General features: G+C 42.2%; 1 protein-coding gene and 1 non-coding gene across 2 annotated transcripts; one reads left to right on the top strand and one right to left on the bottom strand.

Moving 5' to 3' along the window:
- LOC120107744 (autophagy-related protein 8i-like) lies at nucleotides 1-14253 on the top strand. The gene is given in 7 exon segments (XM_039121171.1): nucleotides 1-155; nucleotides 274-329; nucleotides 2499-2551; nucleotides 13882-13939; nucleotides 13941-13967; nucleotides 13969-14002; nucleotides 14100-14253. Coding segments are annotated over 7 exon segments (348 nt in total). The 5' UTR covers nucleotides 1-124; the 3' UTR covers nucleotides 14189-14253.
- Nucleotides 11101-11172, bottom strand: TRNAP-AGG. Its single transcript has one exon. It is a non-coding gene; the product is annotated as a tRNA-Pro (tRNA).
- Nucleotides 14254-15135: the final 882 nt, after the last annotated feature.

Genomic DNA, 15135 nt, shown 5'->3' with positions numbered 1-15135 from the left:
TAGATGATGTGAGAGAGGGAGTTACGAATTCCCCCAATTCCAGGCGATAAACCGTTCCTTCAATTGCAAACCCTAACGCCACCCCTAATTCCGACCTCTCGTCTCCGATCTTCCCAAGAAGCAGATGAGGCCCTTCAAGGAAGAATTCTCCTTCGGTTCGTCATCTCCTCCCAATTATCCTTTGAATCATCTTCTTATTCTTCGCCTCTTTTGCCTTTCTTCCCTTAGTTTTCTTGGTATCCACCTATTTTTCTGATGACTTATCTGTTGCAGAGGAGCGGCTGGAGGAATCGAGAGACATTGTTGCCAAGTACCCCGATCGAGTACCGGTGTGTGACATCTAGATTTCCCCTTTTTCTTATTGGTCTTAGACCTTGCCGAATTGATGATAGAATGGGGTCGATATGCTACGGATGATATATATGTTGTTTTCTTTTAAAAAGAAAAGCGTTTCTTGCGTTTTTTTATGAGTGAAGAAGTTGAATGAGGCGAGAAAGGGGAGGTCGTGTTTCCAGAAATTGATGTTTATAGGAGTACAGATTCTTTCGTGCACTGTTGATGCGTGAAGGAAATTGGATGAATTTGGTGCTGAGGTTCTGCTAGCTATGGTTCTCTGCATCTTTGATCTGTTTGTCGAGTTGTAATCAAATATGGTTAACGTGTTCCTTTTTGTTACGTGATATAGGGATCTGAACATGGTAGATTCCAAGTTGAAGCTTTTCGTTGTTTCTCATATAGAATAATTGCGGTAGCAGATTTATTATGATGCCCAAGCCTTCTTTCTTTTGAAGACATTGACATCGTTGGAAACATAGATAAACAAGGATTTTGTTGAATTATCTATTCATTGGGAGCTCACGGTTTTGTGCATGATGTGCCAAATGGTTGCATATAGTGCATGCTGGATGCACATATTCATGCATGACTTGCCCATTAAGATGCTACAATGCTCAACAACAGCTGGTACACCTGTCCAAGAGACTAAGAAATGAATGTGACATAAATTCCCTAGGACACATAGTTCACTTTTGTCGAGATAGGCTCAGTTCTTCTTTAATATTTCTTTGTTGGTCCAATAGTTACTATGTGAGCATGTCCAAGTCTTACATGAATAAGTTAGTGACTCATTTAGTATTTTGTTGTATTACCTGATCAGTGCAAAACACTTTCCTTATCTTTTATATATCATTAGGCTGTCTATACTCAATTTGTTTTGAATAATTTTGTGTCAGTAAGTAGTTCCAGTCATATGTAGTGCTAATTGTTGAAAGAATTATAATGGCATTTTAATTCTTGAAGTTGCCAACTTGTGCAAGTAATTCAATATCGCTTGGAGTTTGGGGGTTGATGCAAGGTTTGCATCTTGGCTAGGATCTCGGTTTATATCAGTGTCCAGCATCCTCCAGTATGACACGTAGAAAAGCTTGGCCCCTGTTACCGTAGCAAGTATAAACTTAAATATTAGGATGCCAGCTGATACGATAACCGATTTTTCAAATACCTTTTTTACTCCCTCAAAGTCTTAAATTGACTTTCTATAAATTTCAAAATCAATGCCTAACTATAGTTTCTAATCTCGGATTTAACATGTCATCCGAGATTTTCATATCTCGGTCCTAGCATATCGGCTGAGATCTCAGAAAATATCTGTTGTTTTCAAACTTTCCCACCTTGGATACGTCTGAAGTAACTGATATCTTGGTTCATCTCATTAAAACTTATGCATTGAGATGACCAATCCCTCCTTTGGAAAAAAGAATCAAAAGAAACTTCAAGGGATGTGAGGCGTGGTGTATGAGGGACAGCACTCTTCAAGCAGTTTATGCGAAACTCAGGTTGAGACATGACGATGCAAGTTATTGAAGAAGGACACACACTATTTTCAAGAACCATGCCAAAAAAAAAAAACTTGTGGAAGGGAAATGAGTTAGGGCTGAAAATATTCAGTTTGACTGGCAAAGATCGGAAAGGATTATGGTTTTACATATGATTTGACATGGGAAGCTACTGCATGAAGAGTTCACTAAAATTTATAAGAAGCTCATGATTTTGCTAGCATGAATTGCTTTTAAAAATTTCATCTAATTCATTGCACACAATTTTAATTTACCATACCACACTAATTTTAGTCCTTGCATGATTTTTGCACTTTGTAAGTTTGCTTGAATTTTGTTTGTGTCCCTAAACGGCTAAATATTTTTTTTAATGAATCATCTTACCTGGCCTTCTCCTGCTTGCACTTCCCTTGCTTGTTTTCAGTTATAACAACTATGAGCAGAACATCCAAGATAAAGACATATAATTAAGTAATATAAGGAATGTTGGCTGGAAATGGAACTTGTCAGCATGCAAACTGCATCATATGCAATTACCACCTGATATATGGCTGAATTCTTTATACATATCTCTTGATTGTAGTAGTTAGAATTTTTTTGAGATGAAAATTATTTTATGCTATTGGAACTAATTTTTACTTTTGGTAATTTATTTTTTGTAAGGTTATTGTTGAAAGATTCACAAGATGTGATCTTCCAGAGATGGAAAAGAAAAAGTAAGTAGAACTCTGAGTTTGCTTCATACCAGTTTATACTTTCTATTTAGAATTTTTGTCTTATGCATTTCTCAGATATTCTTCCAGTGTTACCTTTTGATGGACTTGAGTCCGCTCAAATCTTAAATGTTGCAAGAAAGTGTAATTACCACACCTCTCCTCAATCATTTTCTTATTTTGCCAACGACAATATGCGTAGTTTTCTTTTTGATGATAAGGCGTCGTCTCTGGCTTTGAATCGTAAAAACGACAGAAGAAAACTTTTCTATTAGTGCAGGAGGGAAATGAAAGTAGCATATCTAGTCCATTACTATAGCTTGAAGGAGGCCTTCGGCATTGATTATAGGTGATGATCAAGAAAGGACAATACCATTCTAACCTTTGTTGTTTCATAGTGAAAATTTGCATTCTTAAGTCCTATTCTGTCGTGTTTGCACCCATTGCACAAGGATGTAACCCCCACAAAAGAAAAGTGGAAATGCATATTATAAATGGAAATCTCATGGCATACATGTGTTTTGGATGATGTCTGTGTATTCCTTCATTCTTCTCAATTTGTTTGCATTCTCATGTGAGTGCCTCTGTGTGCATGTGTGGGAGCTTGAATACCCCTTGATAAGTGAAATTGGAGTGATGCATGTAGGGATGTGATTGTCTTGATTCTGGTTTTGAAGGTGAACCTTTTGATTGCAGTTTAATTGGTTTCATAGGCAATATTCCTTTTTTATTCTTGAAAAAAAAGGGGAGGCAGAAGGGTTGTTAACATTAAGATCTGAATTAACAGTTGAGTGACATGAAATATCAAAGTATGTGTGGCTGGTGGTTAGGTACTTGTTTTGTGACAGTTTTTCTGAAAGAGGGTAGATAATTTATGGAGAGAGACAGGTGATGACATGTCACTTTGTCATTTTTGTTTTTATTTGGGTGAAAGTATGACCTTTTATCTTCTCTATTGTACCCCTTAAAGCAACTTTGATTCTGCTTTTCCGTTTACCGTCAATTGCTATTATTGATATGAATAAATAGTTTAGCTCCTCTGTCACTTTGTTATCGATTGTGGAATATTGGCAAGAATTACTGCTTTTGTAGGTAGGACTATTAGAACATAACCATTTTGGGAAAGAGAAGCGGACGTAGAATCTTGCTCATCAATATCTAAGATTAGTTGATGTTCGGGGTATATGTGCCTATTCATTGTTTATATAATATACCATATCTTTTTCATACAACTCGTATCTTCTTTGTGATTCTTGCCTTTGTACCTTTCAATTTCTGAAAAGCTGATCTGTACATGTATTGCTGTTGACTTCTCATTTGATATGTAGAGAAGCAACATAAGACAAATTAATCAAATTTTGATTTCAAGTTTGTTTATGAGAGTGTAAGATCCCCTTCTATTCCTGCTCCTCTTTTGTGTTATAATTGTTAAAGTCCAACCTAGAAGTTTAAGCTATTAAGTGGATGGGCCCATGAGTATTTGAGACCAACTAGAGTTCCTAATATATCCGATGCAAGGCTATTCTTCAATGCCCTTCTTTCACATGTAGAGCCAGATGGTCAGAACTAGAGGGGTGACACATGAATTAGTAGGTGGGAGTGTGGAGGCATGGTAGGAAAGAGGGATAGCTGGCTTTAAGACCATGTTAATATCCTACCCAAAATCTTGGTATTTGGTGGATGAACCCACGAGTTTTGTAGACCATCTAGAGTCCCTAATATATCCGATATCAGACTATTCAACAGTAATAACGATAGATCTATGAATAAGTAGTGCTGCCTTAGTTATCGAGGAACCAATTTCCACTTAGGTTGGAGTTTTCAGGGAAACTGAATTGGGAAATTATGTGATTCTATTGTCAAACTAGCTCCAAAACGTAAATTGGAAAGGAAGGAAATAGTTGGGAGCTAGATTCCCAACTGGTAAGTGCTGAAGAAAGGGATGTGACAACTGACAAGGAGGGGGGGGGGAGACCATTTTGGCCCCTTGCTCGTGCCAATCATCTACTCCAACCCAATGTTTTAAGGCCTAAGCCCTAGATGATAAGCGAAAGACTAAGCCGCTCATGCTATGCTGCACCAACCAATTCACACCTATTCGGGAGAGGGTTTTGCCTCGAATAGAGCTCTCGTACGCTCTGCCGAATGAAGACACCGGTCAAGAAAAGAAGAGGCTCCCTTCGGTGGGGACCTCCAGGATTTCAAGTTCTCGTAATTGGGTTAAGGCCGATGCTGAGTTTGACATAGGCAACTCATGCGAGTCGTTCGGTGGGGCATCCGAGATCTCCTGGTGCGTAGCTATTGCTTCCGTCGAAAGAGTCCAATCGACCTCGAAGAAGAAAGAGTTATTCATTAAATTAAGAAAAGTCAATCTCGTGAAATTGAGATGTTTTATCTTCCTAGTAGTGAGTTGAGCCCAGCCCAAGGGGGAAGAAAGCCTTACGAGTGCAAGTCGGACTCAGAATCAACTAGGCAATCCAGCTGACATTGAGAGTGGTATTGTATAATAATGGAACGGCTGCATTTAGGATTTCTCTCTCTCTCTCTCTCTTTCTCCTACGTACCCTTGACTCCATAGGGCTCCATGGAGTTAAGAAGGCGGGGCAGGAGTCAAGTGATTTGCACCCCATTCATTATCTCGTGGATCCGTTGGCAGCTCAAAAATCTTCCATTGAGATGGTTCCAACTTTCTCGAGAGAGATCAGAGAAAGGTTTTACGAGTGAGTATTACACAAAGAATTTACAAGCGGATGAGTTTGAGGCCTCAATAGCTTAGATAGGAAAAAAATATGATTTATGACTAAAAAGGCACTCATCAATCGCCCCCTTTCCTATTTAGCTTTGCTTGCCGCCTATTAAGAGAATAGGTCCCGGTTCAAGCGGCCCGCCTTTCATCATCTATACCAGCTGCCACACACGACCCCATTAAAACATCGAAAAGGCCTTTCTTTCAATATCATCCACCATGCACCTCTTCTTTCTTCCTCTTTTGGCGGTGAGATTCGATGATAAGGTCAGTCCTAATTGCCCCCGCCCCCGCCCCCGCCCCTGCCCCGCCCTTTTATATTTAATACCAGCAATCCGCTTAGCTACATGGTTGCTCTCCTTCATCTTCGCTTAGCCGAGCTGATAGTCTCATATGAACTCCACTTAATTTTCTGTAATTCATAGCGCCTAACAGAACGTAGCAGCAAGGGACAACCCACCCATACAGATAGCCTGCGGGGAGATGGCGCTACTGGCAAAGACCGTCTGGCGAAAACGCTGCAAGCGCGAAGCGTGGTAGGCCTGCACCGGGGGAGCATAGGGAGGAAAGGGAGCCCGGACGGTGGAAGAGCCGAGGGAGGCCGAGTCAGAAACAAAGGATATGGAGAAGGAGAAAACATGAATTAAAAATTGTTAATGGTCTTGACAAAATGGTGTCATACATTACATCCTTTTTATTTTTTTTCTTGTAGAGAGACGGTAGATACTAGCAAAACAGAAGTTTCTTTATCGGTACACATAAATTAAATTTGCAGCTACTTATCAAATCAAACCAATTTGAGAAAGCATTGAGATCCATTCAAAATTAGTTTCCAAGTGGTTCTGATGCAGGACAGTAGGAGAAAAGAGGGAGAAAGAGAGGAGAGGAGAGGAAGAAGAGAAGCGGAAGAAGAGAAGGGAGGACGAGGAAGAAGAAGACAAGGAGGCTAATTTTTATTCATCATTCATCCATCAAATCTTATAACATGAGCATGGACCCATATATATAGGGTCACAAAATAACAAATAAACCCCTACAAATAAAACAATCCCAAAAAGGTCCTAAAATGACAATATGCAAATAAACCCAAATGACAATATGCAAATAAACCCAATCAACATAAAATAAACCCAACTAAAATAAATCAATTCAAAATAAAATTAGGCTGGCTAAATTGGCTGGGACCCACTGAGCTGGTTGGATCCTGTGGCGACTGGCTGATCTGGCATTGGTGTCCGCACCAACTCTCCCCGGATGGAAAGAAGTCGCTCTCGACGAAAGCGGCTCGGTAAAGCCCCCGTAGTACTCCAACAAGTCCGGGTCAATCGGCGGTATCTCCTTGCGCTGGATTCAAGTGTAACCGGACTTTGGTCGTCCTCGCCAACGAACCAGAAAATGCTGGATGTCTCCATCACTGGTAAAAACTATTTGCTCGGCTAAAATAGAATCAATATACTCTTTTTGTGCTTGATGGAGGAGAAAAGTAAACGAAGATGGCATGGAATCAATAATAGGATAAACATCGGGCGCAAGAGAGTGTAGCAAAAGAGTCATTAGGGATTGCAACCAAATCTTTAATATTAAGAGTAAGGCTATGACTAAAATCAAATGGAAAGTCAATGGCATAGGCGTCAGTGCCATCCTTGTGCAACACCCTGAATGGTCCAATACTAAGAGACTGCAATTCCTTAAGATGGATCATTACGTAACCCCAAGTTTGAAAATTTTCGGTATGCCTGTGGAAATTAGCTTGCACCTTAGATTGAGCAATACGTGCATGAATGCCCTTATGGATTTCTTGACGCAACTCATGGATCTGTGCTAGTGCATGTGTAGACTCGGAAATCCTAATATGGGGTGACATGGACAAGAAATCTGAAAATTTTTTAGCCTTGTAACCATGCACTACAGTCATAGTGGACTAGTCAAACTCTCTCTCTGACTGTGCAACTGATATAGGTATAATGCGGGTGCATCCTAAGGTATCAGGTCCTTCATCGCACTCTTCCTCAATGTCCTGAATGTCATCGAGGTTTGGTTCATAGACTTGCTCCTCCAAGTCATCTATGTCACGTTTCTGCTCTTGCTGAGCAATAACGAGAGATTTGTTAGCACATTGGGAGGCAACGTGACCAAAATCTTGGCATTTATAGCACTGAAAATTTGGAATGTGCTTTAGAAGGCTCACCAAGGATTTTCTTGCCTTTAGTGTCTCGGCTTGGGATAGGGGCAGTAGGAGGGAGTCTAGGGGTAGAAAACCCTACAAAAGGTTTGGACCCTGAGGAATTAGGGCCCATGGAAGTGCTTCGTGTGTCCGGGCGCCTTATAAATGTGGACTTAGTGTTCTATTGGTTAAGGAGATCGTCTTGGTAGTTAAGGGGTAGGTATTTTTCTTTAAGCTTTTTCTTCATTTCTGTCCAATCAGTTATGGCAGGTTGACGTCTCCTAGCCAAAAGCTGTTCAGTGTTTTGCCAAAAAAGCTTAGCTTGACTAATGAGCTTCATTCTGGCAAACCGGACCTTCTTGTTGTCAGACAATTTGTACCACTTAAAGATGTGGTCCATTTCGTGTAGCCAGTCTGAAAAAATCTTTGGGTCAAGGCGACCATCAAAGGTGGGTGCCTCAACCCTAATGCTCTTAAGCACATTCTCATTATGATCACGGGGCCCTCTGGGTTCTATGTTGTATCGATAACCTCTATTGACATTAGGAAAAGGACCCTGTCCTCTTTGATGAGGGAAGGTTTGAGGATAGCCTGGGAAAGAACTAGTGTCAAATTGACCTTGTCGGACCGGCCCTAGATAGTCTAGGGTTTCATCTTCAATCTCTGGGCCTTCCAAATGAGAGGCACGACCTTCTTTGGATCCCATAATCCTCTGAAGGTTAGCCCCAGCTGAGGTTAGTCTGGCATGGGCCTGAGTGGACACTGTGGTTAAGTTTTCGACTGCCTTTACTAGGGCGTCGATGCGGGCATCCATGGTCAGCTGGGACTCGAACTGGGATACAACACGACCACAATGAAGGTGCATATATCGAGGGTGCTAAATAATGCTTGGCCCCCTAATGCTAAGACAGTGGTGATTCCTAGGCAGACCTAATACATGAAAATGATATCTAAAATGCAACGTATATGCTTAATATAATTGGAAGCTAACTCTAGCAATTGAAATCAGCGTAAAATTACGTAATAAATCCAGACAAGTAGTTGCAATCAGATAGTACTAGTTTCAGTGTGTTGCAAGGCTGCACAGAGCCTCAAAGAACTCCCAAAGATTAGGTAGCCCTACAATTAATAACAAAGATAGGCCACTATTAGGGTTTTGGTGTTGTCTGGAGTGAGTGTGGTAAATTTTTTTTTTTTCAAAAAACAGTATCAATAGAGCACTTAAGAGTTAATTGATACTAAATTTAGATAAGCAAATAGAATTTTCAGTAAGGAAAGAAACCTGATCTGGGTTGGGGCGACGACCCAAAGCGCGGCGTAGCAAGTAGACTTGTCAAAGGGCTCCAATTAGATCTGTGCGCAGCAACTCGTCGGGCCTACTGTGAAAATGGGCTTGTCGGGCCCGAAAAATAAAGAGGAACGGCCTGTGGTGTGGGTGGGCCCAGATGGGTTAAACTGTTTGGGCTCGGGCCTATGAAATAAAGAAGGTGGGGGCCAGATGGGCCTGTGGGTCTTCGGGCTTGTTGGGCCCGAAAGGAAGGATAGGTGGGATGGTGCATTGAGTCAGCCTGTGAAGGAAGAAAGAGAGGGAAGAGGGGGGAATGAGCCAGATGTGGTGTGGAGAGGGTTTTACTGATGAAACCCTTGAGTGAACGGGGAGAGGAAGGGAGGAGCGATCGAGGAAGAGGAAGGAGGGCGGGCGGCCACGTGGAGTTTCCGAGGGAGGAAGGAAGCGGAAGGGGTTTGGGGAGGGGAGAAGCAATGGGGGAGGCGGCGCCTGTTGGGCCCGAAGGAGTGGGAGGAAAAAGAAGGCGGTGGTGGCGGGTGCAGCGGAAGGGGGCGGATCGGCGAGGAGTGGCGGACTTGGCGGTGGCCGGGGAACGATGAGGCGGGGCGGCGGCAGTGGTGCTGTGGCGACGGTGGCGAGGGTGGTCGCGGCAAGGCAGATCGGCGTGGGCAAAGGCGGAGGCGGCGGAGACGGGAGCAACGGGGACGGCGACGGTGAGGGCGGACGGCGCTGCGGGTGGTCGCGGAGGGGAGACCACCAAGGGAGGAAGACGAATCAGTTTTTTTTATCCTTTTTCTTTTCTTTTCTTTTCTTTTTCTAGTGGGTTTGGATCATACTCGTTAATGTTCATCGTCTCCTTCGTGGGTGGTTGGAGGCGGTTGCTCCGGCTTCCGCGGCGACGCGTCACATGGAGCACGGCGACCCCCGGGTGAGGAAAATGCCAGTGGCGACGGAGGGAAGTGGCCTCCTCTCCTCAAATCTGGACGACCGAGATGCAGTAACAGGGTTTTCCTTTTTTTTTCCCCCACTTAGACAGGAAGACCGGGGGGGGCACTTCCCAGCTGGAAGGGAGAGCGGCGGCATGGCGAAGAGTCGGCAGATGCCGGCGGTGTGGCGGGGTTGAGGGACGGTGGCGGCGGTGGGTGCGGGCGCGGCGACGTGGAAGGGCCAACCAATGAAGGAGCTGTTCCCCTTTTTCTGGTGTGAGATCCAAGAGAGAGGGAGGAGGCAGCAGAAGGGTTTTTCTGTAGTCTAACCCACAGCAGCCAGAAAAGAAGAGGGTTTTGGCAACAAAGGTAAAATTGGGTGCTCTGATACCAAAGTTGATGCAGGATAGTAGGAGAAAAGAGGGAGAAAGAGAGAAGAAGGAGAGGAGAGGAAGAAGAGAAGGAAGGAGGAAGAAGAAGAGAAGGGAGGAGGAGGAAGAAGACAAAGAGGCTAATTTTTATTCATCATTCATCCATCAAATCCTAAACATGAGCATGGACCCATATATATAGGGTCACAAAATAACAAATAAACTCCTATAATAAAACAATCCCAAAAAGGCCCTAAAATGACAATATGCAAATAAACCCAATCAACATAAAATAAACCCAACTAAAATAAATCAATTCAAAATAAAATCAGGCTGGCTAAATTGGCTAGGATCCACTGAGTTGGTTAAATCCTGTGGCAACCTGCTAACCTGGCACTGGTGTCCGCACTAGGTTCCCTATGGTTTCTATACATTTTCATGTGCATTTTCTTTAATATATTTTGCCTACCTCATATTCATGTTTCCCTCCTGTTTCCACATTTGGATTTTTTTTATTAACAATCTTTTCTGTTTCTCGCTTTCATATTTTCCTGCATCAATCTCCCTGACTGTAAACCATTGGGAACTGCATGATTCTTAACAATGTATATGGAGATAAGTTGGTTCTGGAAATGTGTTTATGCTTTTCCTTCTAGGGCATGAACTTTACTGGAAAACTGTAATTTTAAGCTTATGCGTGATTTATAATATTTTTATGGTGCATATCAAGATTAGGAGTTTTTGAGTAGTCAAAAGATGACAAAATTAAATTGAAGTCCAGGTCAGTGGTGAGAATACTGTAATATCTAGTTTCACCACATTCTCGGCACTCAGGTGAATGAGGGCTAGGCATTTCTTAAATCATGCAAAACTTCAGCTAGCCCCTGCCAGGCCTGCCAAAGCATAATTCGTCTTTTCCCATGGAATCTTAGTCCTTACTAGTCTTTATTATGGTGCTTAATGTTTTTGTGTCCCAAGAATCCTCTTTTTTAATTTCTTTTTTTTTTTTTCTCTCTCTTTCAGTGGAGGGGAAGACAAGCTTAAAAGATAAAAAGTTGGGGCATTCCGAGAATTGAACTCGGGACCTCTCGCACCCTAAGCGAGAATCATACCACTAGACCAAATGCCCGCTTGTACTCAAGGGTGGTTTTAAGGCTCGGTTTGGTTGCTGAGAAAGCAAGAGAAAAATAAATGGCAAAAGTTTCATATGAGAGGCCCAACTATTCCCTTCCTTTTATAAGTGATTTTGAGAGAACAACAAAAGGCAAGTGGATCAAACTTTAATGCCAAAAAGTAAGAAAAGTGGATCAGCATAATTTAACCATGCCCTAGCTAACCTGTTGTATAATTTTATAATTTTCTTAGTTCTATCATGGTATTTGATATGGCTAATTTACTTGGTTTGGGTTCAGATCTGTAATTTGAACTACCAGTAACCCAGTAAACCTAGTTTGGTTGGAATAGAGTCAAAAGAGTGGGTACGTTTTGTGATTTTGGGAATTGTGCATTGTCTCTGTTTTGTATGTTAGTTTAGCTGGTTTTCGTTCAGATCTGTAAATTGAAATTTGTTATCTACCAGTTAACCAGTAAACCCAGTTTATTGGGATGGAATTAGAAAGATCTATGTCCTGTGGAATTTGGGAATTGTACATGTCGCTGCTTATATATGGCTTGTGTTCATGTGACTGCTTCATATTACTATTTAAGCATTTCCCTTTCTGTATAGGCCGTTATCACAACAATAATGAGCCAAACTAGTATTTGCCAGCGCATCCCCCACTTAAGTAGCAATGCATCATGAGAAGAGCTCCCAATTCTCAGCAAATACAGCCTTTTTGATCATTTCTTGACATGTACCTGCAGTAGCAGTCAAGTAGTGTTCTTTGTTATCACCTGTCTCAGAGCTTCCACTCTTGGGGGGCTATGCCCTTGCCAACTGAATTCATGAAAGATTCAAGACCTCCATTCCTTTTATTTGCTTATCTAAATTTGCAGGTGTGCATGCTGTCCCAGCTTCTTAGATTTTGTTAAATCTGATTATTATCTCACACCTTGAAAGCCATATTTCTTCTTTGACAATTTGCTCAAACTCCTCTTAACATTCTCCATTGATTTTTGGGATTTTTTCCAAATGGCCTCCACTATATGTTCTTGCCTATCAAGAACTGGATTTAGCTTGGAAGCATGAATGGTGGAACCGTCCCGAACTGCCTGGTTCGGGGCATACGGAGTTGTACCGGGGGCGGACTGGAATAGTTCTGGCTACCAAAACGAGAAACCGGCGACAGAGGGGGAGAGGGAGAAGGAAAGAGAGGAAAGAGAGAGAGAGAGAGAGAGAGAGAGAGAGAGAGAGAGAGAGAGAGAGAAGAGAGCGGGGGAGGGAGGGAGAGGGAGAGGAAGAAAGAGAGGGAGGGTGGCTGCCGGCCGACGGGGGGCCACAGAGGACCGGAGAGCCGCACGGAGGGGTAGAGGAGGGGCTCCGCCTTCGATTCCTCTATTTCGAATAGGGGTCCCAGAGGGGACCTCTTTTTATTTTCGAACTTTTTAAGTGAAATTGGCAAACTCCTTGCCGACTTCACTTAATTTTTGGCAAGGGGTTTGCCGACTTTACTTGAAAACTTTGAAAATAAAAAGAGGCCCCCTTCGGGATCCTAATTTCAAATGAAATAGAAAAATCAGAGGCGGAGCCCCTCCTTCGCCCCTCTAGTGGCTCCCTGGCCCTCCGTCGCCCTCTTCTCTCTCTCTCCCTTCCTCCCTCTCCCTCTTCGTCCCTGTTTCGAACGAAATAAGGAAACCAGAGGTGGAGCTCCTCCTCCGCCCCTCTGTGTAGCTCCCTGGCCCCCCACCACCCTCCTTTTCTCTCTCTCCCTTCCCTCCCCTCTCCCTCTTCGTCCCTCCTCCTCTCTCTTTTCCTCTCTCCCTTTCTTCCTCTCTTCCACTCTCTCTACTGTGTCGGGATGCACTCCGCCAATCTTCTCTCTCCCTCCCTCTCTTCCTGTTCTCTCTCTCTTTCCTCTCTCTCATTCTCTCTCTCCCCCACCCTCTCTACTATGTTAGCATGGGCCCGATATGGAATGGCACGGGGGTGTACCGAACCGTGCCGCCGGAAACCGGTCCGGGCCCAGATTCCAACAACAGCAATCCCTTACTAGAAAGCTCTTTGTTGGTTTGTTGATTTCTTAAGATATATGTTGAATTGGAAAATTTTTATTTTATACTTTTTGAAGGTGAATCTTATTGTATCGGTTCACAATTGCATGGTTATCCACCATATTAGAAAACCTGGTTCTACCAGCAGTATGACATTCTTTTTTTTTCGCTTTATGTGCTTTGGTTTTCTCCCAGTGAAGTCAATTTGTTTCCTTTCCGAACAAAGCCTAAATTTTAACTTGAGGGACAGTTTTCTTTATAAAAAGTTAATAGCAGTTTACATTTTTTTATTATATCTTGTCCCAAAATCCAAACCATTTTGCTCATTGAACCAACTGAGCAAGATATCTCTGGGAGAAAACTTTCTTGGATGAAAGACTCTATAGACAAACTCTTGGATGATGATGATGAAATGCCTAGGACCTGTAATATGGAGATGTAGCTATGTGTTTACTAATTGTTTGAGACTTTGTGGAAAGATTCTACGTCATGTAATTTTTTATTGGATCAGTGAATTTATTGCATTAATATAGGGAACAAATGCTATGGCTAACCAGGAAAATAATAGACAATGCCAGCAACTTATAATAGAATTTAGACATTCACCTTCTGCTTAACCAACTCCATGCAGGAAAGCTGTTCTTCAGATAACTTAGCCTGAATGTTGCCTGTACTGTCCCCGTTGCAGGTATCTGGTTCCCCGAGACATGTCAGTTGGGCAATTTATTCACATACTAAGTGGCAGACCTGCATCTTAGTCCTGGGAAAGCACTCTTTTGTGTTTGTTAAGAATACCTTACCTCAAACTGGTATAATTTGATTGTCTTATTATCTTGGTTGCATATTGTTAATGCATTTTGTGAGGTCGGAATTGCTTACATGTGCTTTTCAACATCTGTTTTACAGCAAGCCTCATGGATACGATGTACGAGTCTTACAAAGATGAAGATGGATTCCTTTACATTTGCTATAGTAGTGAAAAGACATTTGGATGAGCCATGACAAGGCGATGCTCAATTACCTCTGAAGCTATATATGTTGGTATATAATGATGATATCTTAATAATCTCAGTAACTATAATCTCTGTTATAAATTGTATACATGTACAGAGTTTCAATGTGCATTTTAATGTTTATGACATGCCAATGTTATATTACTATTGGTTTAGTGCTGTCTACAAGCTAATATTTCTAGTTTGCTCTGCAATGATACAGTAAGGCAGTTGCAAAGGGGGTTTGAGTTTATTAAGTATTGACAAATGAGCAAATCAGGCCTTCAATGGTTTTTTTTCCGCAAAATTTTTGATATGAGAACATCTTGTGGTTATCCCTGCCTGAGATTTATTGAGGTTGCAAGGAAATATTCGCCCAAGTTTGGCTGCATAAATGTTCTCATTTGTGCTTCCTAATCTTTATTATTAATGCTAGGTGCCGGTCGGTGTTTGCCATTTTGTAGATTTATGTCTGTGATTGCTATCTATTTTGCCGACAAAGGATATCCTGTTTTAGGATGGTGGGTGATGTAATGGTGGTTAAGAAGATATTTAGGAGCTTCTGGGTATATAAGCTCAAAGAGCTCTTCTTACAGAGCTGTGGTAACTCATTGAGAACACTGCCCTGTATTGATGAATAGATCTTCATTGGAAGGAAAACGTCTCTATTGCTTTGGTTACAGATATCCGAGATTACAGGGCCTCCTTTATATGGATGTATTCTCACATCTAGACCCTATTAACCAATTTCAAGTCCGATAACAAAGCTTCATGGTTCCCTGCTCAAAGACAGCCCCAAAAGTAGGCTTCAAAGGCTTCTTTACATGCTAACCTGCGGTTCCTGCAGTTCTAGTTCTTCTACGAGTGCCCTAGGCATTTAAGTTCCAGAATTACAACAATGGAAAAGAAAACCAAGCGATGCCTCTGTCTTAGTGGATAATCTTCTATAA

Source organism: Phoenix dactylifera, unplaced genomic scaffold (genome assembly GCF_009389715.1).
Source record: "Phoenix dactylifera cultivar Barhee BC4 unplaced genomic scaffold, palm_55x_up_171113_PBpolish2nd_filt_p 001000F, whole genome shotgun sequence".
Taxonomy (NCBI): domain Eukaryota; kingdom Viridiplantae; phylum Streptophyta; class Magnoliopsida; order Arecales; family Arecaceae; genus Phoenix; species Phoenix dactylifera.
This window is presented reverse-complemented; position numbering and strand designations above follow the sequence as displayed.